At 41.3% G+C, this 19,146-nt stretch overlaps 1 protein-coding gene across 2 annotated transcripts in view; it reads left to right on the plus strand.

The window, feature by feature from the left end:
• Positions 1-19,146, plus strand: part of ERMP1 (endoplasmic reticulum metallopeptidase 1) — a 58,831-nt gene that overhangs the window by 21,315 nt on the left and 18,370 nt on the right. Inside the window, exons 5-10 of one of the 2 annotated variants that reach the window (XM_068974433.1) lie at positions 8,047-8,193; positions 8,846-8,938; positions 11,256-11,468; positions 13,778-13,998; positions 16,819-16,993; positions 17,367-17,557. In XM_068974433.1, the coding sequence (XP_068830534.1) occupies positions 8,047-8,193; positions 8,846-8,938; positions 11,256-11,468; positions 13,778-13,998; positions 16,819-16,993; positions 17,367-17,557 (1,040 nt within the window). The remainder of the gene's footprint in view (positions 1-8,046; positions 8,194-8,845; positions 8,939-11,255; positions 11,469-13,777; positions 13,999-16,818; positions 16,994-17,366; positions 17,558-19,146) is intronic. The other variant, XM_068974434.1, reaches the window with a different exon arrangement.

Below are 19,146 nucleotides of genomic sequence, written 5' to 3' on the forward strand. Positions count from 1 at the left end.
AAGAGATCTCTGTTTTCTCATTCTATTGTTTTCCTCTATTTCTTTGCAATGATCCCTGAGGAAGGCTTTCTTATCTCTCCTTGCTATTCTTTGGAACTCTGCATTCAGATGCTTATATCTTTGCTTTTCTCCTTTGCTTTTTGCTTCTCTTCTTTTCACAGGCATTTGTAAGGCCTCCCCAGACAGCCATTTTGCTTTTTTGCATTTCTTTTCCATGGGGATGGTCTTGATCCCTGTCTCCTGTACAAAACCACGAACCTCATTCCATAGTTCTTAGGCACTCTATCTATCAGATCTAGGCCCTTAAATCTATTTCTGACTTCCACTGTATAATCATAAGGGATTTGATTTAGGTCTTACCTGAATGGTCTAGCGGTTTTCCCTACTTTCTTCAATTTAAGTCTGAATTTGGCAATAAGGAGTTCATGATCTGAGCCACAGTCAGCTCCTGGTCTTGTTTTTATTGACTGTATAGAGCTTCTCCATCTTTGGCTGCAAAGAATATAATCAGTCTGATTTCGGTGTTGACCATTTGGTGATGTCCATGTGTAGAGTCTTCTCTTGTGTTGTTGGAAGAGGGTGTTGGCTATGACCAGTGCATTTTCTTGGCAAAACTCTATTAGTCTTTGCCCTGCTTCATTCTGCATTCCAAGGCCAAATTTGCCTGTTACTCCAGGTGTTTCTTGACTTCCTACTTTTGCATTCCAGTCCCCTATAATGAAAAGGACATCTTTTTGGGGTGTTAGTTCTAAAAGGTCTTGTAGGTCTCCATAGAACCATTCAACTTCAGCTTCTTCAGCGTTACTGGTTGGGGCATAGACTTGGATTACTGTGATATTGAATGGTTTGCCTTGGAAACGAAGAGAGATCATTCTGTTGTTTTTGAGATTGCATCCAAGTACTGCATTTTGGACTCTTCTGTTGACCATGATGGCCACTCCATTTCTTCTGAGGGATTCCTGCCCGCAGTAGTAGATATAATGGTCATCTGAGTTAAATTCACCCATTCCAGTCCATTTTAGTTCGCTGATTCCTAGAATGTCGACGTTCACTCTTGCCATCTCTTGTTTGACCACTTCCAATTTGCCTTGATTCATGGACGTGACATTCTAGCTTCCTATGCAATATAGCTCTTTATAGCATTGGATCTTGCTTCTATCACCAGTCACATCCACAGCTGGGTATTTTTTTTTGCTTTGGCTCCATCCCTTCATTCTTTCTGGAGTTATCTCTCCACTGATCTCCAGTAGCATATTGGGCACCTACTGACCTGGGGAGTTCCTCTTTCAGTATCCTATCATTTTGCCTTTCCATACTGTCCATGCCGTTCTCAAAAGGTCAGGTGAATATGGCAAATGAGGCAAAAGTTCGTAACCCAATTTGTTCAACTTTAGAAGTGTTGGTTGTGCAATGAGTGGATAGCTGATGTGGTGGAGAAGAATTGGGCCTGTTCTGTTGAACAGTGCCAGCTGCAGACATTGCAGTTTTTGGTGTTATCTCATCAGTTTGCTGAGCATACTTCTCGGATGTAATGGTTTTGCTAGGATTCAGAACTGTAGTGGATCAGAGAGGCAGCAGACCACCAAACAGTGACCATGACCTATTTTTGGTGCAACTTTGGCTTTGGGATGTGCTTCAGAGCTTCGTTTTGGTCCAGCCACTGAGCTGGTTGTCTCTGTTAGTATAAAATCCACTTTTTGCTGCATGTCACAATCTGATTGTGAAATTGTTCTTTGCTGTTGTACAGAATAAGAGAAGACAACATTTCAAAATGACGTTTCTGATTTGCAGTCAACTCAGTTCGCTCAGTCTCTGTCATGTCCAACTATTTGCAACCCCTAGGACTGCAGCATGCCAGGCCTCCCTGTCCAGAGCCAACTTCCAGAGTTTACTCAGACTCATGTCAACTGAGTCCGTGATACCATCCAACCATCTCATCCTCTTTCATCCCCTTCTTTTCCTGCCTTCAGTCTTTCCCAACATCAGGGTCTTTTCCAATGAGTCAGTTATTTGCATCAGGTAGCCCAAAGTATTGGAGTGTCAGCCTACCATCAGTCCTTCCAATGAATATTCAGGATTGATTTCCTTTTGGATGGACTGGTTGGATCTCCTTGCAGTCCAAGGGACTCTCAAGAGTCTTCACCAACACCACAGTTCAAAAGCATCAATTCTTCAGTGCTCAGCTGTCTTTATAGTCCAACTCTCACATCCATACATGACTACTGGAAAAACCATAGCTTTGACTAGATGGACCTTTGTTGGCAAAGTAATGTCTCTGCTTTTTAATATGCCTTCTAGGCTGGTCATAACTTTTCTTCCAAGGAGCAAGCATCTTTTAATTTCATGGCTGCAGTCACCATCTGCAGTGATTTTGGAGCCCCTCAAAATAAACTCTCTCACTGTTTCCATCATTTTCCCATCTATTTGCCATGAAGTGATGGGAGCAGATGCCATGATCTTAGTTTTCTGAGTTTTGAGCTTTAAGCCAACACTTTAAGCTTTTTCACTGTCCTCTTCACTTTCATCAAGAGGCTCTTTATTTCTTCTTCACTTTCTCCCATAAGGGTGGTGTCATCTGCATATCTGAGGATATTGATATTTCTCCTGGCAATCTTGATTCCAGATTGTGCTTCATCCAGCCCAGCGTTTCTCATGATGTACTCTGTATATAAGTTAAATAAGCAGGGTGACAATATACAACCTTGACATACTCCTTTCCCTGTTTGGAACCAGTCTGTTGTTCCATGTCCAGTTCTAACTGTTGCTTCCTGACCTGCATACAGATTTCTCAGGAGGCAGGTCAGGTGATCTGGTATTCCCATCTCTTTAAGAATTTTCCACAGTTTGTTGTGATCCACACAGTCAAAGGCTTTGGCATAGTCAATAAAGCAGAAATAGATGCAGTCAACTCATGAGGCACCCAATTACTGACCTTTTTCACCTTTCCAATTTGCTTCAAATGCCAAATGACTGTAGAATGGTTGACATTGAGTTCTTGGGCAACTTCTTGTGTAGTTATAAGAGGATTTTCAATGATCTTCTCAGATGGTTGTTGTCAACTTCTGATGGCCAGCCACCATGCTTCTTACTTTCAAGGCTCTCATCTCCTTTGCAAAACTTCTTGAACCACCACTGTACTGTACGCTCGTTAGCAGTTCCCGAGCCAGATGCATTGTTGATGTTGTAAGTTGTCTGTGCTGCTTTATGACCCATTTGAAGTCGAATAAGAAAACTGCTTAAATTTGCTTTTTGTCTAACATCATCTCCATAGTCTAAAATACATGGAAAATAAACAGCAAATAATAATTTATTAGCAATTGACTGGCTACAGTCCAGTCCAGTTCAGTCGCTCAGTCGTGTCCAACTGTTTGCGACCTCATGGACTGCAGCACGCCAGGCTTCCCTGTCTGTCACCAACTCCCAGAACTTGCTCAAACTCATGTCCGTCGAGATGTCCATCGAGTCAGTGATGCCATCTAACCATCTCATCCTGTCTTCCCCTTCTCCTCCTGCCTTCAATCTTTCCCAACATTAGAGTCTTTTTCAGTGAGTCAGCTCTTTGCATCAGGTGGCCAGAGTATTGGAGCTTCAGCCTCAGCATCAGTCCTTCTAGTGAATATTCAGGGTTGATTTCCTTTAGGATTGATTGATCTCCATGCTGTCCAAGGGACTCTGAATTCAGAGTCTTCTCCAGCTCCACAATTGAATGTATCAATTCTTCGGTGCTCAGCCTTCTTTATGGTCCAACTTTCACATCATATATTACTACTGGGAAAAGCATAGCTTTGACTTTACGGACTTTTGTTGGCAAAGTGATGTCCCTTTTTAATACACTGTCTGTGTTTGTCATGGCTCTTCTTCCAAGGAGCAAGCGTCTTTTTAATTTCCTGGCTGCAGTCACTGTCCACACTGATTTTGGATCCCAAGAAAATAAAATCTGCCACTGTTTTCACTTTGTCCCCCGTCTGTTTGCCATGAAAGTGATAGGACCAGATGCCATGATCTTTGCTGTTTGAATGTTTAGTTTGAAGCCAGCTTTTTCACTCTCCTTTTTCATCCTCATTAAGAGGCTCTTTAGTTTCTCTTTGTTTTCTGCCATTAGAGTGGTATCTTCTGCATATCTGAGGTGGTTAATATTTCTCCCAGAAGTCTTCATTCCAGCTTGTGATTCCAGCCCACCATTTCTCATATTCTCTACATATAAGTTAAATAAACAGGGTGACAACATATAGCTTTGACATACTCTGTTCTCAAGTTTGAACCAGTCCATTGTTCCATGTCCAGTTCTAACTGTTGCTTCTTGTCCTTCATACAGGTTTCACAGGTGACAGGTAATGTGTTCTGGTATTCCCATCTCTTGAAGAATTTTTCCACAGTTTGTTGTGATCCACACAGTCAAAGGCTTTGGCGTAGTGAATGAAGTAGAAGGAGATGTCTTTTCGTATTCCCTTGCTTTTTCTATGATCCAACGGATGTTGCAACTTGATCTCTGGCTCCTCAAGCTTTTCTAAATCCAGCTTGTACATCTCGAAGTTCTCAGTTCATGTACTGTTGAAACCCAGCTTGAAGGATTTTGAGCATTACTTTGCTAGCATATGAAATGAGTGCAGTTGTGTGGTAGTTTGAACATTCTTTGGCTTTGCTCTTCTTGGAATTGGAATGAAAACTGACCTTTTCCAGTCCTGTGGCCACTGCTGAGTTTTCCAAATTTACTAACTTGTTGAGTGCAGTACTTTAAGAGCATCATCTTTTAGGATTTTAATTAGCTCAGTTGGAATTCCACCACCTCCAGTAGCTTTATTTGTAGTAATGCTTTCTAAGGCCCGCTTGACTTTGTAGTCCAGGATGTCTGGCTCTAGGTGAGTAACCATACCACTGTGTTTATCTGTGTCATTAAGACTTTTTTTGCATAGTTCTTCTGTTTACTCTTGCCACATCCTCTGCTTCTGTTAGGTCCTTGCCATTTCTGTCCTTTATCATGCCCATCTTTGCATGAAACGTTCCCTTGGCATCTCCAGTTTTCTTGATGGGATCTGTAGTCTTCCCCATTCTGTTGTTTTCCTCTTATTTCTTTGCACTGTTCACTTAAGAAGGCTTTCTCAGTTCTCCTTGCTATTCTCTGGAACTCTGCATTCAGTTGGGTATATCTTTCCTTTCCTTGTTTGCCTTTCACTTCTCTTCTTCTCTCAGCTCCTTGTAAGGCTTCTCCCTTATGTGTGTGTGTTTATTTCAGTATTTTTCATGTGTTTTATTTTAGGGATTTTATATTCTAACCATTGTAATGCAAGACTTGATCCCGTTCAGGCCAGTGGCAGCCCCTTCAGCTGGTGCCTGTCCTTTTGACACATCTCTGACGTGTTTGAGCACTTCCTTTCTGGCACAAGATGCTTCCACTTTTGAGTATTTTCCTAGCCTCAGATTTGGAATTGGGCATATTTCTAGGGAGAACTGGTTCTTTTAGTGGATAATGGTATTCAAAAGCAAAGAGCCTGATGCTGAGTATGTTTTTCTTTATCTTGTTTGGACTTTCTAGGGCCTTTTGATTTCACAGCTTGGTGGTGTTTCCTGTAAGTTTTCAGAAATTATTTGCCTTAACTTCTTTTAAACATTGCTTTGATTCCCATCCTCCCTTTCCTCTGGGATTCCAGTTACTCATGTTAGACCTTTTCACTCTATCCCATATGTCTTATAAGCATTTTTGAGTTTTCTATCCCTGTTTCCTTTTGTGCTTTAATTCTCCAGATCTGTGATTTTTCTTCTGCTGTTTTTACCTTTGTATTAAGCTGTGTATGTATGAAAATTCTTAAGGCATTATTATTTTCAGTTCTAGGGTTTCTATTTGACACACTCTGTCTTTGTTAATAGTGTGTACTTGTCTAGTGATACCCTTGCTGTCATCTGTGTTTTTGAATAATTAACATTTATTTTAAAATTCATGCCTGGTAACTCCAGTATCTGGGTCACCTAGGTATCTGATTCTGTAGTGTTCCTTCACCCCTTCTATCCTCCACCATTTATGGTTTTTTTTTTTTCCAGTAGGAAAGCAAATGATTATCTGGTTATAAAGTTATAAAAATGTTAATATTCTTGGATTCTCTGAAACGGAGTTACTTGATCTGTCAACATCAGATAACTTTTTGCTAAATTTAGTTGTAATATGCAACCCCTGAATCTCAGTGGATTACAACAGCAAAGGTTTATTTGTTGCTCATGTTACATTCTGGTTCCTGGGTAATTGTAGCTACGTCCCATGGTTATGATGTTCCATGTGTCTTATTCATCCTGGGATCCAGGCTGAAGAAGCCCCATCAGGGACATAGCGATCTCAGGGCCAAAGTTAACGGGAGAGGTGGACCATGTGATGGCTCTTCAGGGTCCGTGTCTCTCCCATTCACAGTCAGTTGGCTGAAGCAATTCATGTATGTGCTGCTTCCACAGGAGGCACTGCAAGTTATGTGAGAGGGAAGAGTGAATAATCGGGGACAGTAATATAATTTATCTTGCTATCCGAAAGAAAAAACTCCTATATTTGAAAACTGTATATGCATGGAGATGTTAATGTGGAATTAATGATAAAAGTTATGTGTAATAATAAGGAACTTTATGGTATATTCAGTAATTATGCAGTTATTAAAATGATCACTTAAAAATTATTTGGCTGCTTTGGGTCTTAGTTGTGGCAGGCAGCATCTTTTCACTGCAACGTGCAGGCTCTCTAGTTGTCGTGTATGGGCTTAGTTGCCCTGCAGCATGTGGGAGCTCAGTTCCTGATCATGGAACCTGCATCTCCTGTATTGAAAGGTGGATTCTTAACCACTGGACCATGATCATTGTGATATCTTAAATAATCATTGTAATAACTAGCAACATAGGAATATGTTTAGTACAGTGTTAGTTCAGTTCGGTTTAGTCGCTCAGTCGTGTCCGACTCTTTGCAACCCCATTAATCGCAGCACGCCAGGCCTCCCTGTCCATAACCAGCTCCCGGAGTTCACTCAGACTCACGTCCACGAGTCCGTGATGCCATCCAGCCATCTCATCCTCTGACGTTCTCTTCTCCTCCTGCCCCCAATCCCTCCCAGCATCAGAGTCTTTTCCAATGAGTCAACTCTTCACATGAGGTGGCCAAAGTACTGGAGTTTCAGCTTTAGCATCATTCCTTCCAAAGAAATCCCAAGGCTGATCTCCTTTAGAATGGACTGATTGGATCTCCTTGCAGTCCAAGGGACTCTCAAGAGTCTTCTCCAACACCACAGTTCAAAAGCATCAATTCTTCGGCACTCAGCCTTCTTCACAGTCCAACTCTCACATCCATACATGACCACTGGGAAAACCATAGCCTTGACTAGACGGCAAAGTAATGTCTCTGCTTTTGAATATGCTATCTAGGTTGGTCATAACTTTTCTTCCAAGGAGTAAGCGTCTTTTAATTTCATGGCTGCAGTCACCATCTGCAGTGATTTTGGAGCCCCCCAAAATAAAGTCTGACACTGTTTCTACTGTTTCCCCATCTATTTCCCATGAAGTGATGGGGCCAGATGCCATGATCTTCGTTTTCTGAATGTTGAGCTTTAAGCCAACTTTTTCGCTCTCCTCTTTCACTTTCATCAAGAGGCTTTTTAGCTCCTCTTCACTTTCTGCCATAAGGGTGGTGTCATCCGCATATCTGAGTGAAAGAGAAATGTAAAGATTATACATACCCTATCAGTACATCTGTGTACACACATACATTTATAAGTCATACATAAGTTGAAGACATAAAAATGATAATAGTTATCTTCGGATGATGGTCTTGTGAGTGGTTTTTCATTTTTAAACTTAAACTTTTTATATTGCTGTTATCTTATTATTAAAAGCAATTTTGTTTTCCACAAGATTATTTTTCATTTAAAATAATCATATACGTTTATCAAAGAAATGTTGGAAAATATAGAAGATTAAAAAAATGAAACTCTTGACCTATCTCCCCAGATCACCATAGTAACTATTTTATGTATGTTAAAAAATTCCAGATTAACCTCATATTGTTGTCATGTTTCATTTCAGGTCCTGAAAATCCTTGGTTGGTCCAAGCTTATGTCTCAGCAGCTAAACACCCATTTGCTTCGGTGGTGGCTCAGGAGGTTTTCCAGAGTGGAATCATTCCTTCAGATACTGACTTCCGGATCTACAGGGATTTTGGGAACATTCCAGGTATTGTCAATTATTATGGACTTTTCTGTGACAATGATTAATTAAAAACAAGTCTTACTTTGTGGAAGTTTGTGAGTAAGCAGCATTTTCTGAGAGCAGATTTTTATGCGAGAACTATATGTACTGACTCACTGAAAGAGAGTTCCTGATAGTCTCCTTTTCTTTTAAACTCCAATTTACTTCAAATGCTTCCTTTTTTTAGAACATGTCATCTTGGCCCACAATGTGACAAAAGAACAGGGGAGAACTGTTTAGCACTTCATTCCCCAAAGATGGTAATAGATCCTTCAGGGATCTTTTTCATTGTTACCTTGCTTTGCCAACTGCCCTGGGGACTTGTACAGCTTATTTAAAGTTAAAATTTGGCTCTGGCCTGGCAAGGATGTAGATGGTAAAGTTTTGATGACCTCCCATGCCAGTATTCCTACTCCTTGCTGTGTGACTTGTAATGCCCCAGTCATTATATATTGAATTATGTACCATAGCTATAGGTTCTGTGAGAATTTCATCATTCCTTCTTGAATGTGACAAAGCAGTCATGCTACTGCTTGGATGTCTTTTAGGAATTTAATACATTAAACAAAGAGGCCTTAAATTGATGTCAATCTTTAAAGTAAAATGACTTCTTTTTTTTTTTTCCTGTATGTCTTAGGAATAGACTTAGCTTTTATTGAGAATGGATACATTTATCACACCAAGTATGACACAGCGGACAGAATTCTAACAGATTCCATTCAGAGAGCAGGTTGGTATTCTCATTTAGACTTTTGATATTAAGATGGAATATTATGGATGACCTGTGAGCCTATAGATACTCTGTCCTGTGCATTAGGGAGGCAGTGTATGGTGTGAATGAAGTGGGGCTTTGGAGTTAGATGAGGCTTTGAACTTTAGCCTCAAAGTCTAGTTTAGCAGTTAAGAACCTAAAACTATTTATTATGAGGAATTTGAAAGGGAGTTGACCTAGAGTTATGAAAACATTGCTGAGTATTCAGAGTGTAGCCAAAATGGAAGCTGTACATTGGAGGTGGCACAAACACATATTCGGCAACTTGCCCAGGTATGGAAAAGTTACACTGATCCAAGGTTGTGTGGTGAGGACAGGTGAGCCAGTTATATAGGACAGGTGTCAGGACAGGGGAGTTAAAATGTTTTCCAGTGACATCAGTAGTAGTCAGGGGAAGTGAGTCTGAGGCTGAGCCTTGCAAAGAGTTGGGATCTGGCACAGTGGGAAAGAGCCTGTTCGAGTAAGAGCTCTGCGTGAGTAGGGATTGTTTGGGCCGAGGACTGTTAGACTACAGTGTGAATGGAGGTTGCATTTTTCAGACATAGAGGGAAATGAGGCAGAGATGTATGGGGGTAGAGAAAGCTGTAGATGGCTTTAAAAGTCAGCAAGCGGATGCTGTAGGAATAAGAGATCATTAAAGGCCTGCATATGTGAATGAATGATGGTTTAAAAAGCTGTCAGTCTGGTGATGCAGTATGGAGTGTATGGGAGAGAAGGGGAGAGAGCCAAGAGTCAGGACTGTTCCAACAGTAATTTTAGTGTGGCATACGAAGACCTAGACTGTAGTGCTGGCAAAAGACAGACATGAAAGCAAGGGTGGAAAACTACATTTTGAATGAAAACTCAACAAGACTTGATAGGTTACATAGCAGGGATGCATCGGATGGATGGCAGCAAGGAAGACCTCAGAGGGTCAAGCCTCTGAGAACAGTAGTGAGGAGGGCACAAGGCTGTGAACTCTGTCAGACACGAGACAGAGGGCGTCTGTGAACTGACCAGATGAAAACGCAGATGCACCATTAGAGACCATGGCAGAACTGGGTATCTGGGTTTGGAAATGAAAGGCACAGTCAAAACCACAGACGTCTGGAGAATGGAAATGGTTTTTGGGAGAGTGAAACAAACCTGAGCTTAGGGGGAGATGCATTTGAAGGCGGCAGGAAAGCCAATGAGAGAAATCCCACAGTGAGACAGTGTGGTGTCCTCAGTGAAAAGAAGAGGAAGTCCAGGATGGAATGAGCATCAGAAGATATGCCAGCCATTCAAAGCTTCTTATAATTCTTCATTATAGTTTAAACTCAGTCACTGATTGATGTAACAGATACTTATGACGGCCTCTGAGGTGCCAGCTTCTGCCTGACAATGACTCAGCCTACTCTCCAGCTTCATTGCAAAATACTCTCGCTCCCCATTCTGGACATTTTCCCCCTCCTTGGGGCCTTTATCTACACAGGTCTCTAAACAAAATCTCTTCCCTGTCGTAGCTCCTATCCATCCTTTAGCTAGAAATTCACTTCTCAGGTGCTTCCCTGATTTCTCCAACTCCACTAGTCTCCCTGATATGTTCTTAGGGCACTTTCTCCATACTGTCTTTTTTTAATTGAGGTATTACTGACGTTCCTTATTATTTTTAATATGTACTTATCTGGCTGCATCGGGTTTTAATTGTGGCACACAGGATCTTTCATTGGGGCATGCAGGCTTGTGGGTGCAGGCTCCAGAGCATGGGCTCAGTAGAGTGGGCATGAGGACTTAGTTGCCCCATGGCATGTGTGACCTTAGTTCCCTGAACAGGGGTTGAACCTGTATGCCTTGAATTGCAAGGTGGATTCTTAACCACTCGACCAGCAGAGAAGTCCTTGTTAATTCTTAATACATGTGTAATAACTTGTTTGGTGTCTGTGGGCTTCTTGAGGTTCTCGGTTCCCCACTGAATTTCTATGTCAGAGCAGTGTCTGCTATGTGAAGTATATATTAAATGAATAGAGACTGAGAAATAGCTGTTGGGTTTGTCACCAGCAAGGGTACAGTTGATCAGGGAGTAGCTATAATAAGTAGAAGAGAAAGGATGAAGACCAGGTCACTGAGCTTCAAAGCAGAGAAGAAACAGCACATAGGGCATGGACCTTATAAAAGATAGTTAGCAAGAAAAACTGGGGCGAGCAGTAGGATGGTTAGAAAGCTGTTTCTGTCCATAGTCTTTCTAGGTACTCCTTGACTCCAGCAGTGGATGGTTTATTCAATGTTGTTACCTTTCATTTCTTTTTACTAATAGGTGACAACATTTTAGCAGTTCTTAAATATCTAGCTACATCTGATATGTTGGCTTCTTCTTCTAAGTATCAACATGGAAACATGGTCTTCTTTGATGTGCTTGGCCTGTTTGTCATCGCTTACCCATCTCGTGTTGGCTCAATAATTAACTATATGGTGGTAATGGCTGTTGTTTTATACCTGGGAAGGAAATTACTGCATCCCAAATATAAGAGTAAGTATTTTCCTCTAAAACTACAATACTGGATGGGTGTAGAGTTTACCTAAAGTTTTTTGGTACTTTTCTTGTATCTTTCCAAGAAGTTACAAATCTTAAGAAAAATAACATTTGATTTACACTGTTGTAAGAAATTTCTTGCATAAAGGACAGAAATGGTATGGACCTAACAAGAGGTGGCAAGAATACACAGAAGAATTACACAAAAAATATATTAATGACCTAGATAACCATGATGGTGTGATCACTCACCTAGAGCCAGATATCCTGCAACTGAAGTCAAGTCGGCTTTAGGAAGCATCAGTATGAACAAAGCTAATGGAGGTGATGGAATTCCAGTTGAGCTATTTCAGATCCTAAAAGATGATGCTGTGAAAGTGCTGCACTCAGTATGCCAGGAAATTTGGAAACTCAGCAATGGCCACAGGACTGGAAAAGGTCAGTTTTCATTCCAATCCCAAAGAAAGGCAATGCCAAAGAATGCTCAAACTACCACACAATTGCACTCATCTCACACGCTAGCAGAGTAATGCTCAGAATTCTCCAAGCCAGGCTTCAACAGTACATGAACTGAGAACTTCCAGATGTTCAGGCTGGATTTAGAAAAGGTAGAGGAACCAGAGATCAAATTGCCGGTAAGTATCCATTGGATAGAAAAAGCAAGAGAGTTCCAGAAAAACATCTGCTTCTGCTTTATTGACTACACCAAAGCCTTTGACTCTGTGGATCACAACAAATTGTGGAAAAATTCTTCAAGAGATGGAAATACCTCTGCCAACCATACCTACCTCCTAAGAAATCTGTATGCACATCAAGAAGCAACAGTTAGAACCAGACATGGACCAACAGACTGGTTCCAAATTGGGAAAGGAGTATGTCAAGGCTGTATATTGTCACCTTGCTTATTTAACTTATATGAAGAGTATATCATGCAAAATGCTGGGCTGGATAAAGCACAAGCTGGAATCAAGATTGCTGGGAGAAATGTCAATAAACTCACATATGCAGATGACACCACGATGGATCAGTGACAGACTTTATTTTCTTGGGCTCCAAAATCACTGCAGCCATGAAATTAAAAGACGCTTACTCCTTGGAAGAAAAGCTATGACAAAGCTAGACATCATATTAAAAAGAAGAGACACTCCTTTGCTGACACAGGTCCATCTAGTCAAAGCTATGGTTTTTCCAGTAGTCATGTATGGATGTGAGAGTTGGACCATAAAGAAAGCTGAGCAACGAACTGATGCTTTGGAGAAGATTCTTCTTTTGAGTCCCTTGGACTGCAAGGAGACCAAACTAGTCAATCCTAAAGGAAATCAGTCCTGAATATTCATTGGAAGGACTGATGCTGAAGCTGGAACTTTAATACTTTAACCACCTGATGTGAAGAACTGACTCACTGGAAAAGGCCCTGATGCTGGGGAAGACTGAAGGCAGGAGAAGGGAACGACATCCAATAGACGGTTGGATGGCATTACTGACTCAGTGGACATGAGTTTGAGCAAGCTCTGGGAGTTGGTGATGGACAGGGAAGTCTGGCAAGCTGCAGTCCATGGGGTTGCAAAGAGTTGGATATGACTGAGCAACTGAACTGAAGAAATTTCTAAATGATTATCAGAGTGATATGCTCATTATACTTTTAGTCTTGGTGAAGCATGTAATTTTTATGTACTTATGCACTTCATGGAAGTATTTCAAAAGCTTGTAGAAAATGGTTTGTAAAGATTGACTTTTAGTGAAGAGTCCCCTTAAAAAGTGTCCACATTGTGGACCAGTAGCACCCTGTTCTGGTTAAACTGGTCTGCTTCTGCTTGAACTATTTAATAGTCTTAAGTTAGTGTGTGCTGTTAGCAGGTCAGATATTTAGCAGCGGTTTAAATATCCCTTAATCACTGGTTATTTTCTCATGTTGCTTCTCTTCTCGTGTTGTTGCTTTTGCTAAGATTTGATATGTAACTCTGCCTTCCATTTTTGCTGTTATTTCAATACACAGAGCATTCCAGAGGTGATAAAAATCAAGATGACTCTCTTTCCCAGTCAGGAATATAGCTGAACTTTTCCTGAAGACTTACCTCTTTGGGTCTTTTGTACCCACTGACTCTCAGCAAATGTTCATACCTGAATTTTATTCACTGTTGTTTTCCTTGTTGTAATGTTAAACAAACCTTACCCCTAGGAAATTTTAATATTTTCAATTATAGTGGTAAATTTTGTTTTAATGTTTGCTCCTTTAATTCTACTAACTGGTTGTGAAATTGATTTGATAAAGACAGTGATCACTACTCTTTTTTTCTCTCCGTCAGCTGCTACCTACACAAAGGACTTCTTCTGTGGACTTGGCATCACTCTGATAAGCTGGTTTACCAGCTTGGTTACAGTTCTCATTATAGCAGTGTTCATCTCCCTTATTGGACAGTCCCTCTCATGGTATAACCACTTCTATGTCTCCGTTTGTCTGTATGGAACTGCAGCTGTAGCCAAAATAATATTCATACATACCCTTGCGAAAAGATTTTATTATGTGGTAAGTGTTGGGCTTTTTCATTGATTTCTTTCTGCCACCTTCAAGGATTGAAGACAAACTCAGGTGGGGTTCCTTATGTTTGGCCTTTTGTGACACCAAAAACTGTTTGGCATGGTTATGGAAAATTGACTCCCAGAACCATGTTGACTTTCTGGAAAACTTCTTATTCGGAGGGTTGCAGACTTTAAATAAATGAGTTTACATGGCTGGCAAAACAGTGTTTGGGGTGTTGGTGACACCAAGGTGTGTTAGCATGCCTTCTGCCTCTGCTGACAGTGGCAGTTTTTATAACCATGCTCCTTAATCTACCAGCCTTCCCTGGGACCACCGGTTATTTTTATTTGAAAAGCTCTGTTCCCCGACGGACTGTCAGCTCCTTGAGGGCAAGGGTGGTTTTGTTCACGGTCCCCCGTGCTTAGGCAGTCTCCGTCACAGAACTGACACTCTTTTCTGCCTGGCTGAGCACTGTATCTGAAGCTGCACTGAACATGTTCAGTCTTCTTTACTTTTTTTTTAACCTGTGTTGTTGATACCGATTCTGTCAGCATGTTAGGTGGTCTGGGGGTTAGTGACACATTGCTGAGGAGAGAAAACGAAGGGAGAGAGAGTTCCAAAATGACATATGCTGTCTTTGAGAAATAGCCGTAGTCATGGTTTCAACTGTGTACATTTGTTTGATAAAAACAAAGTTAAGTATTAGGTTTATGAGAGAGCAGGGCTAAAAACTGAATAATTAGTGAGAGAGCAAGCCACACACGTTCTGATTTCCTGAGATAATAAAAGGGAAAGTCTGTCTGTCTTCCATCATTTTCAGTATGGCATGTGCACACCTGTTCATCTCGGTTTGTCCTGCTGGGGATTAGACTGGAGACACGGAAGACTATAAACAGCATATTTTCACTTGCATGTCTTCAGTACCTGAAGCTGGGTCTCAGTTCAGTTCATGTTGGGATATGGTTTAAGGAGCCCTTCTGTGTGGCAGGCCCTACTGAAGAAAGATTCATTGAGGTTAGCCATCTGTGTATGTTTGAGCCAATACTTTTATCTTCATGACTTCAGTTTCCAAAAGAACTACATGATGCAGCTCAATTTCAAGTATTTATTCTTGCTGCAGTGGGATGTGACCAGAGTGTGGCTGACACCCTGCTTGATATGGCACTGGGGTACAGTAGAGGGTAAGACAGGAATGCTTAGTAAAATTCTAATTTCAGTTGTCCAGTTATGAAACTTTGGGCTGAAGGCACAGTAGAAAGAGTAATATGTGCATTTTTGTCTCACGTTGTCTTTGAGTGCCCAGTGGGTTCCCATCCTCAGGCCTGGTACAGAGACTGGGGACATAGTCTTTCCTTTGAGAAGGTCACAGTCTTACTGGGGGATGAAATGATGGGGAAACCACAGTGACTTCAGTGCACTGGGATAAAGTGAAATAGAGTGATAGGTTCACTGTGCTGTAGGGTTGTAGGGCCAGGAGAGATGAATTTTGTTTGTGGAAGTCAGGAAGGCTTCATGAAGAGGGTGGTGACATTTGAACTGCGTTTTTTGTGGTCTGAGTAGAAATGTACCAGGGAAGTGGTTGATGGGTAAAGGTCAGAATGTATAAGATGCGTTTGGGTCACAGGCAATAAAAAGTTCCGTGTGGTGAAGATAAGGTTGATGGTTAAGAGCATAACCCTAAAAATCACTGGGGCCACATTTTAAACTTTCTAGGCAGGGTACTGAATGAGATTTGTGATTCAGCAGGAACACACTGGTAACAGCATACATTACCAACGGACTGGAAGGGGGAAAGGGTGATAGAGGTGGGGAGAGGGGAACTAGATTTGAGGGATGTTTGAACTTGGTACAAAGTGGGAACAGTGTAAAACATCTTCAGTTATTACCGTCTTCATTGTTGCTATCTTTGTTTTTAAATAACTATCTGAGTGGAATGTGGCTTCATATTGAATCCCGAGAACTATTTTATTCTTTTCAGAGACCATGACTCTTGACTAAGAGTGTTGAACATCTAATATTTTACCAACAATAGCCTATCTTTCATTGTCCAAGGAAGTTTGTTAAGTGACCTTAAGTTTGTTTTGAAACATGTGTGACTGAAACTCTTTTGCACTTTTGAAGTAGGGGCCCTTTTAACAAAGATGCCCTGGACTGTATAGAAATGAGAAGGCAGAGGAGAGAGAAAAGCTTAAACTTACCTCTTTCTGCTTTGATGTTTCTGCACCGAAATTATAACTTTCATATTTACACTAATAGAATCACTGGTGCAGAAGTTAAAATGTATAAAGTCCATAAGGCAACTTTCTTCTGCAGAACTCAAGGTGCTGTACAGGAATCCTCAGATTTTCAGACTTCAAAGCTCAACAAGTGTTGATCAAAGCCCCCAAGGCCCTGTGCTCTGAAGGTCCTGCGGTTCTTGAGGCGTGCTGTTGGAGGCGCTGCGGCAGCTTGTACTGTTCTGCATACGGGTTGTTTCTCTGGTTTGCTTGACATTCTTTGAAAATTTCATGAATAAAAGAGCTTATAGAAGTGAATGTTTAAAGGGAAGTCCTTTGTTCTACTTTAGAACATTTCCAAAGGTCTCTCAGCCCAGTGGAAGGAAAGCATATATATGAGTAATGATGTTTTTACCCTAACTTGTTAAATTCTCCTTTCCTGTGCAGCAGTTTGAACTTATTGCTTCGTGAGAGGAGGCAGCTTTGTCAGTGTTTACTTCATAGTTTAAAGGATAGACCCTGCTCGAGACAAAATGTAGCTTTTCTGAGCAGTGGAAATTATACTGCAATAGAAGATCTTGATGAGTTGTCTGTATTTTCTTTCTTTCAGAATGCCAGTGGCCAGTATCTGGGAGAAGTATTTTTTGATGTCTCGTTGTTTGTACACTGTGGGTTCCTTACAGCTCTCACGTACCGAGGGCTGTGCTCTGCATTTATTAGTGCTGTCTGGGTGGCATTCCCGTTGCTCACAAAGCTTTGCGTGCAAAAGGACTTGAAGCAGCATGGTAGGGTATTTTTGGTTGCAATACAAACAGGAAATGCTTTAAAATACATTAAGGCTTCCAGAAACTTGTCTCCTTATTTGATTTTATTGGGTAGGCTTTCAAAATTGTTGCTGTTTTAAGATCACACAGATGTTTATCTTATACCCATCATTCTCACATAAATGAACATGTGGTAATATATTACATTTTTTGTTTTCTTATTTGTATTTTACCCTCTCAAAGTGTTTTATCCCTCTTTATAACATGTACCAAAAGGCCAAGTCATCAGCTAATCTAATTTTTGTTAGGTGTAAAGATACACTGTTGCTATAAAAAGCTATTATCTCACTGGAGAATTTCAGAGATGTATGTTTTCTTTCTCTTTTTTTTTTAGGTGCTGGAGGAAAATTTATTGCCTTTTACCTTTTGGGGATGTTTATTCCATATCTGTACGCACTGTACCTCATCTGGGCCGTATTTGAGATGTTTACCCCTATCCTTGGCAGGAGTGGTTCGGAAATTCCACCTGACGTTGTGCTGGCGTCTATTTTGGCTGGTTGTACCATGATTCTCTCATCCTATTTTGTAAGGAAAAAGTTTTTTTTTTTTTTTTTAAATTTCCTTCTTCATTTTATATATAAATATGTGATGAGTTTAACCATGCTAGATCTTATGAAATAGTGTTGAAGAGCTTTCCTGGTTTCTCAGACTGTAAAGAATCCACCTGAAATGCAAGAGATCTGAGTTCAACCCGAGCTGGGAAGATCCTCTGGAGAAGGAAATGGCAACCCACTCCAGTATTCTTGCCTGGAGGATCCCATGGACAGAGGAGCCTGGCGGGCTACAGCCCACGGGGTTGCAGAGTCAGACACGGCTGAGTGGCCAACACTGTTTCTACTCTTAAGCCAAAGAGATGGTGCCTATTGTAGGTTCGGTGTGGTCAGAAAACGTAGAAGGGGGGTTTTGTTATTTTTGCCTCCTCATGCTCCCAAATCCTCTGCTGAGACTTCTTTTTAGATAGCTTTCAAACCACCTGAATGTGAATGTGTGGAATGAATACCAGGTGAGAACTGCTAGAGATTGCTTGGTGGTGAATTTTGAGAACGTGTTTTGAACTTACTGACTAGAGGCAAGCATTAATAAATAGGTGGTAGTTTCACCGCTGCTGGTAGAGCTGGTGAAGGGAGACTAATTCTGATGAGGACTTTGACACTGTCATTCACCTGCCTCACTGCTGGGACCGCCAAGGTCATTAGTTGAGTCTGTGTCCTTGAGTGACACATTTACAACACCCGAGCAGGCCTCATTTACCAAGTAATGAGAACGTGTTACAGCCCTTGTCATTTTGCTCTGTCAGTGTTCCGCCCGCGGAGGGAGAGTCCTGCCTTTGCCATGCCTGCTTCTCTTCCCTGGGACTCTCCAAGGGGAGTGGGGGAAGAAATGGTGCAGAGTGGATAACATCCACCCTGCTGGGGCAAGCTCCAGGCGGAGCTCTGCCCTTAGCGTGGTGTCAGCACTCCCCAGTTCTGTGGTTTTTTTCATTGCAGTTCCTAAGAGTAAGACATAGTCATTGAATACCAGGAGTTATACTCTGAGACTTGAGACTAGGGGACAAAACAGAAAAAGTAGTGATGACTCCTAGAATTCTTTCCTTCATGGAGATGACAGTGAGCTTTTCACACTGACACAGTAAAAGGCATCTCATGTGAAGACTAAGATCTAGGAACCACATGCATGGTCAGCACCATCCGTGGAAGTCCCTCCAATAGACAATTTGTCCTTGTTGAGTCACTAAGTCGTGTCCGACTCTTGTGACCACATGGCCTGTAGCTGGCCAGGTTCCTCTACCCATGGGATTTTCCAGGGAAGAATACTGGAGTGGGTTGCCATTTCCTTCTCCAAAATCACCAATAAATAGCTGTGTATGTGACTGTGTCTATAGCCCTGTAGAGTAATTCTTATACACAGAACTGTTTTTTTTTTTTTTTTTTTACCATTAATACTGTGGTTAAGTCTTTACTGGTATTTGCAGGGATGGATGGAAGATTCTAAAGTGCTCTTTGTTCCCTTCAAGGTTTACTTCTCTTGGTTTTAATGTTAAGCCTTTAAATCCTGTGTGTTTCTTGATAGGTTGGCTGTTGTGAGAATTAAAGGAGTTTGTAGTGTCATCATAT

This window comes from Capricornis sumatraensis, chromosome 6 (assembly GCF_032405125.1).
Source record: "Capricornis sumatraensis isolate serow.1 chromosome 6, serow.2, whole genome shotgun sequence".
Taxonomy (NCBI): Eukaryota; Metazoa; Chordata; class Mammalia; order Artiodactyla; family Bovidae; genus Capricornis; species Capricornis sumatraensis.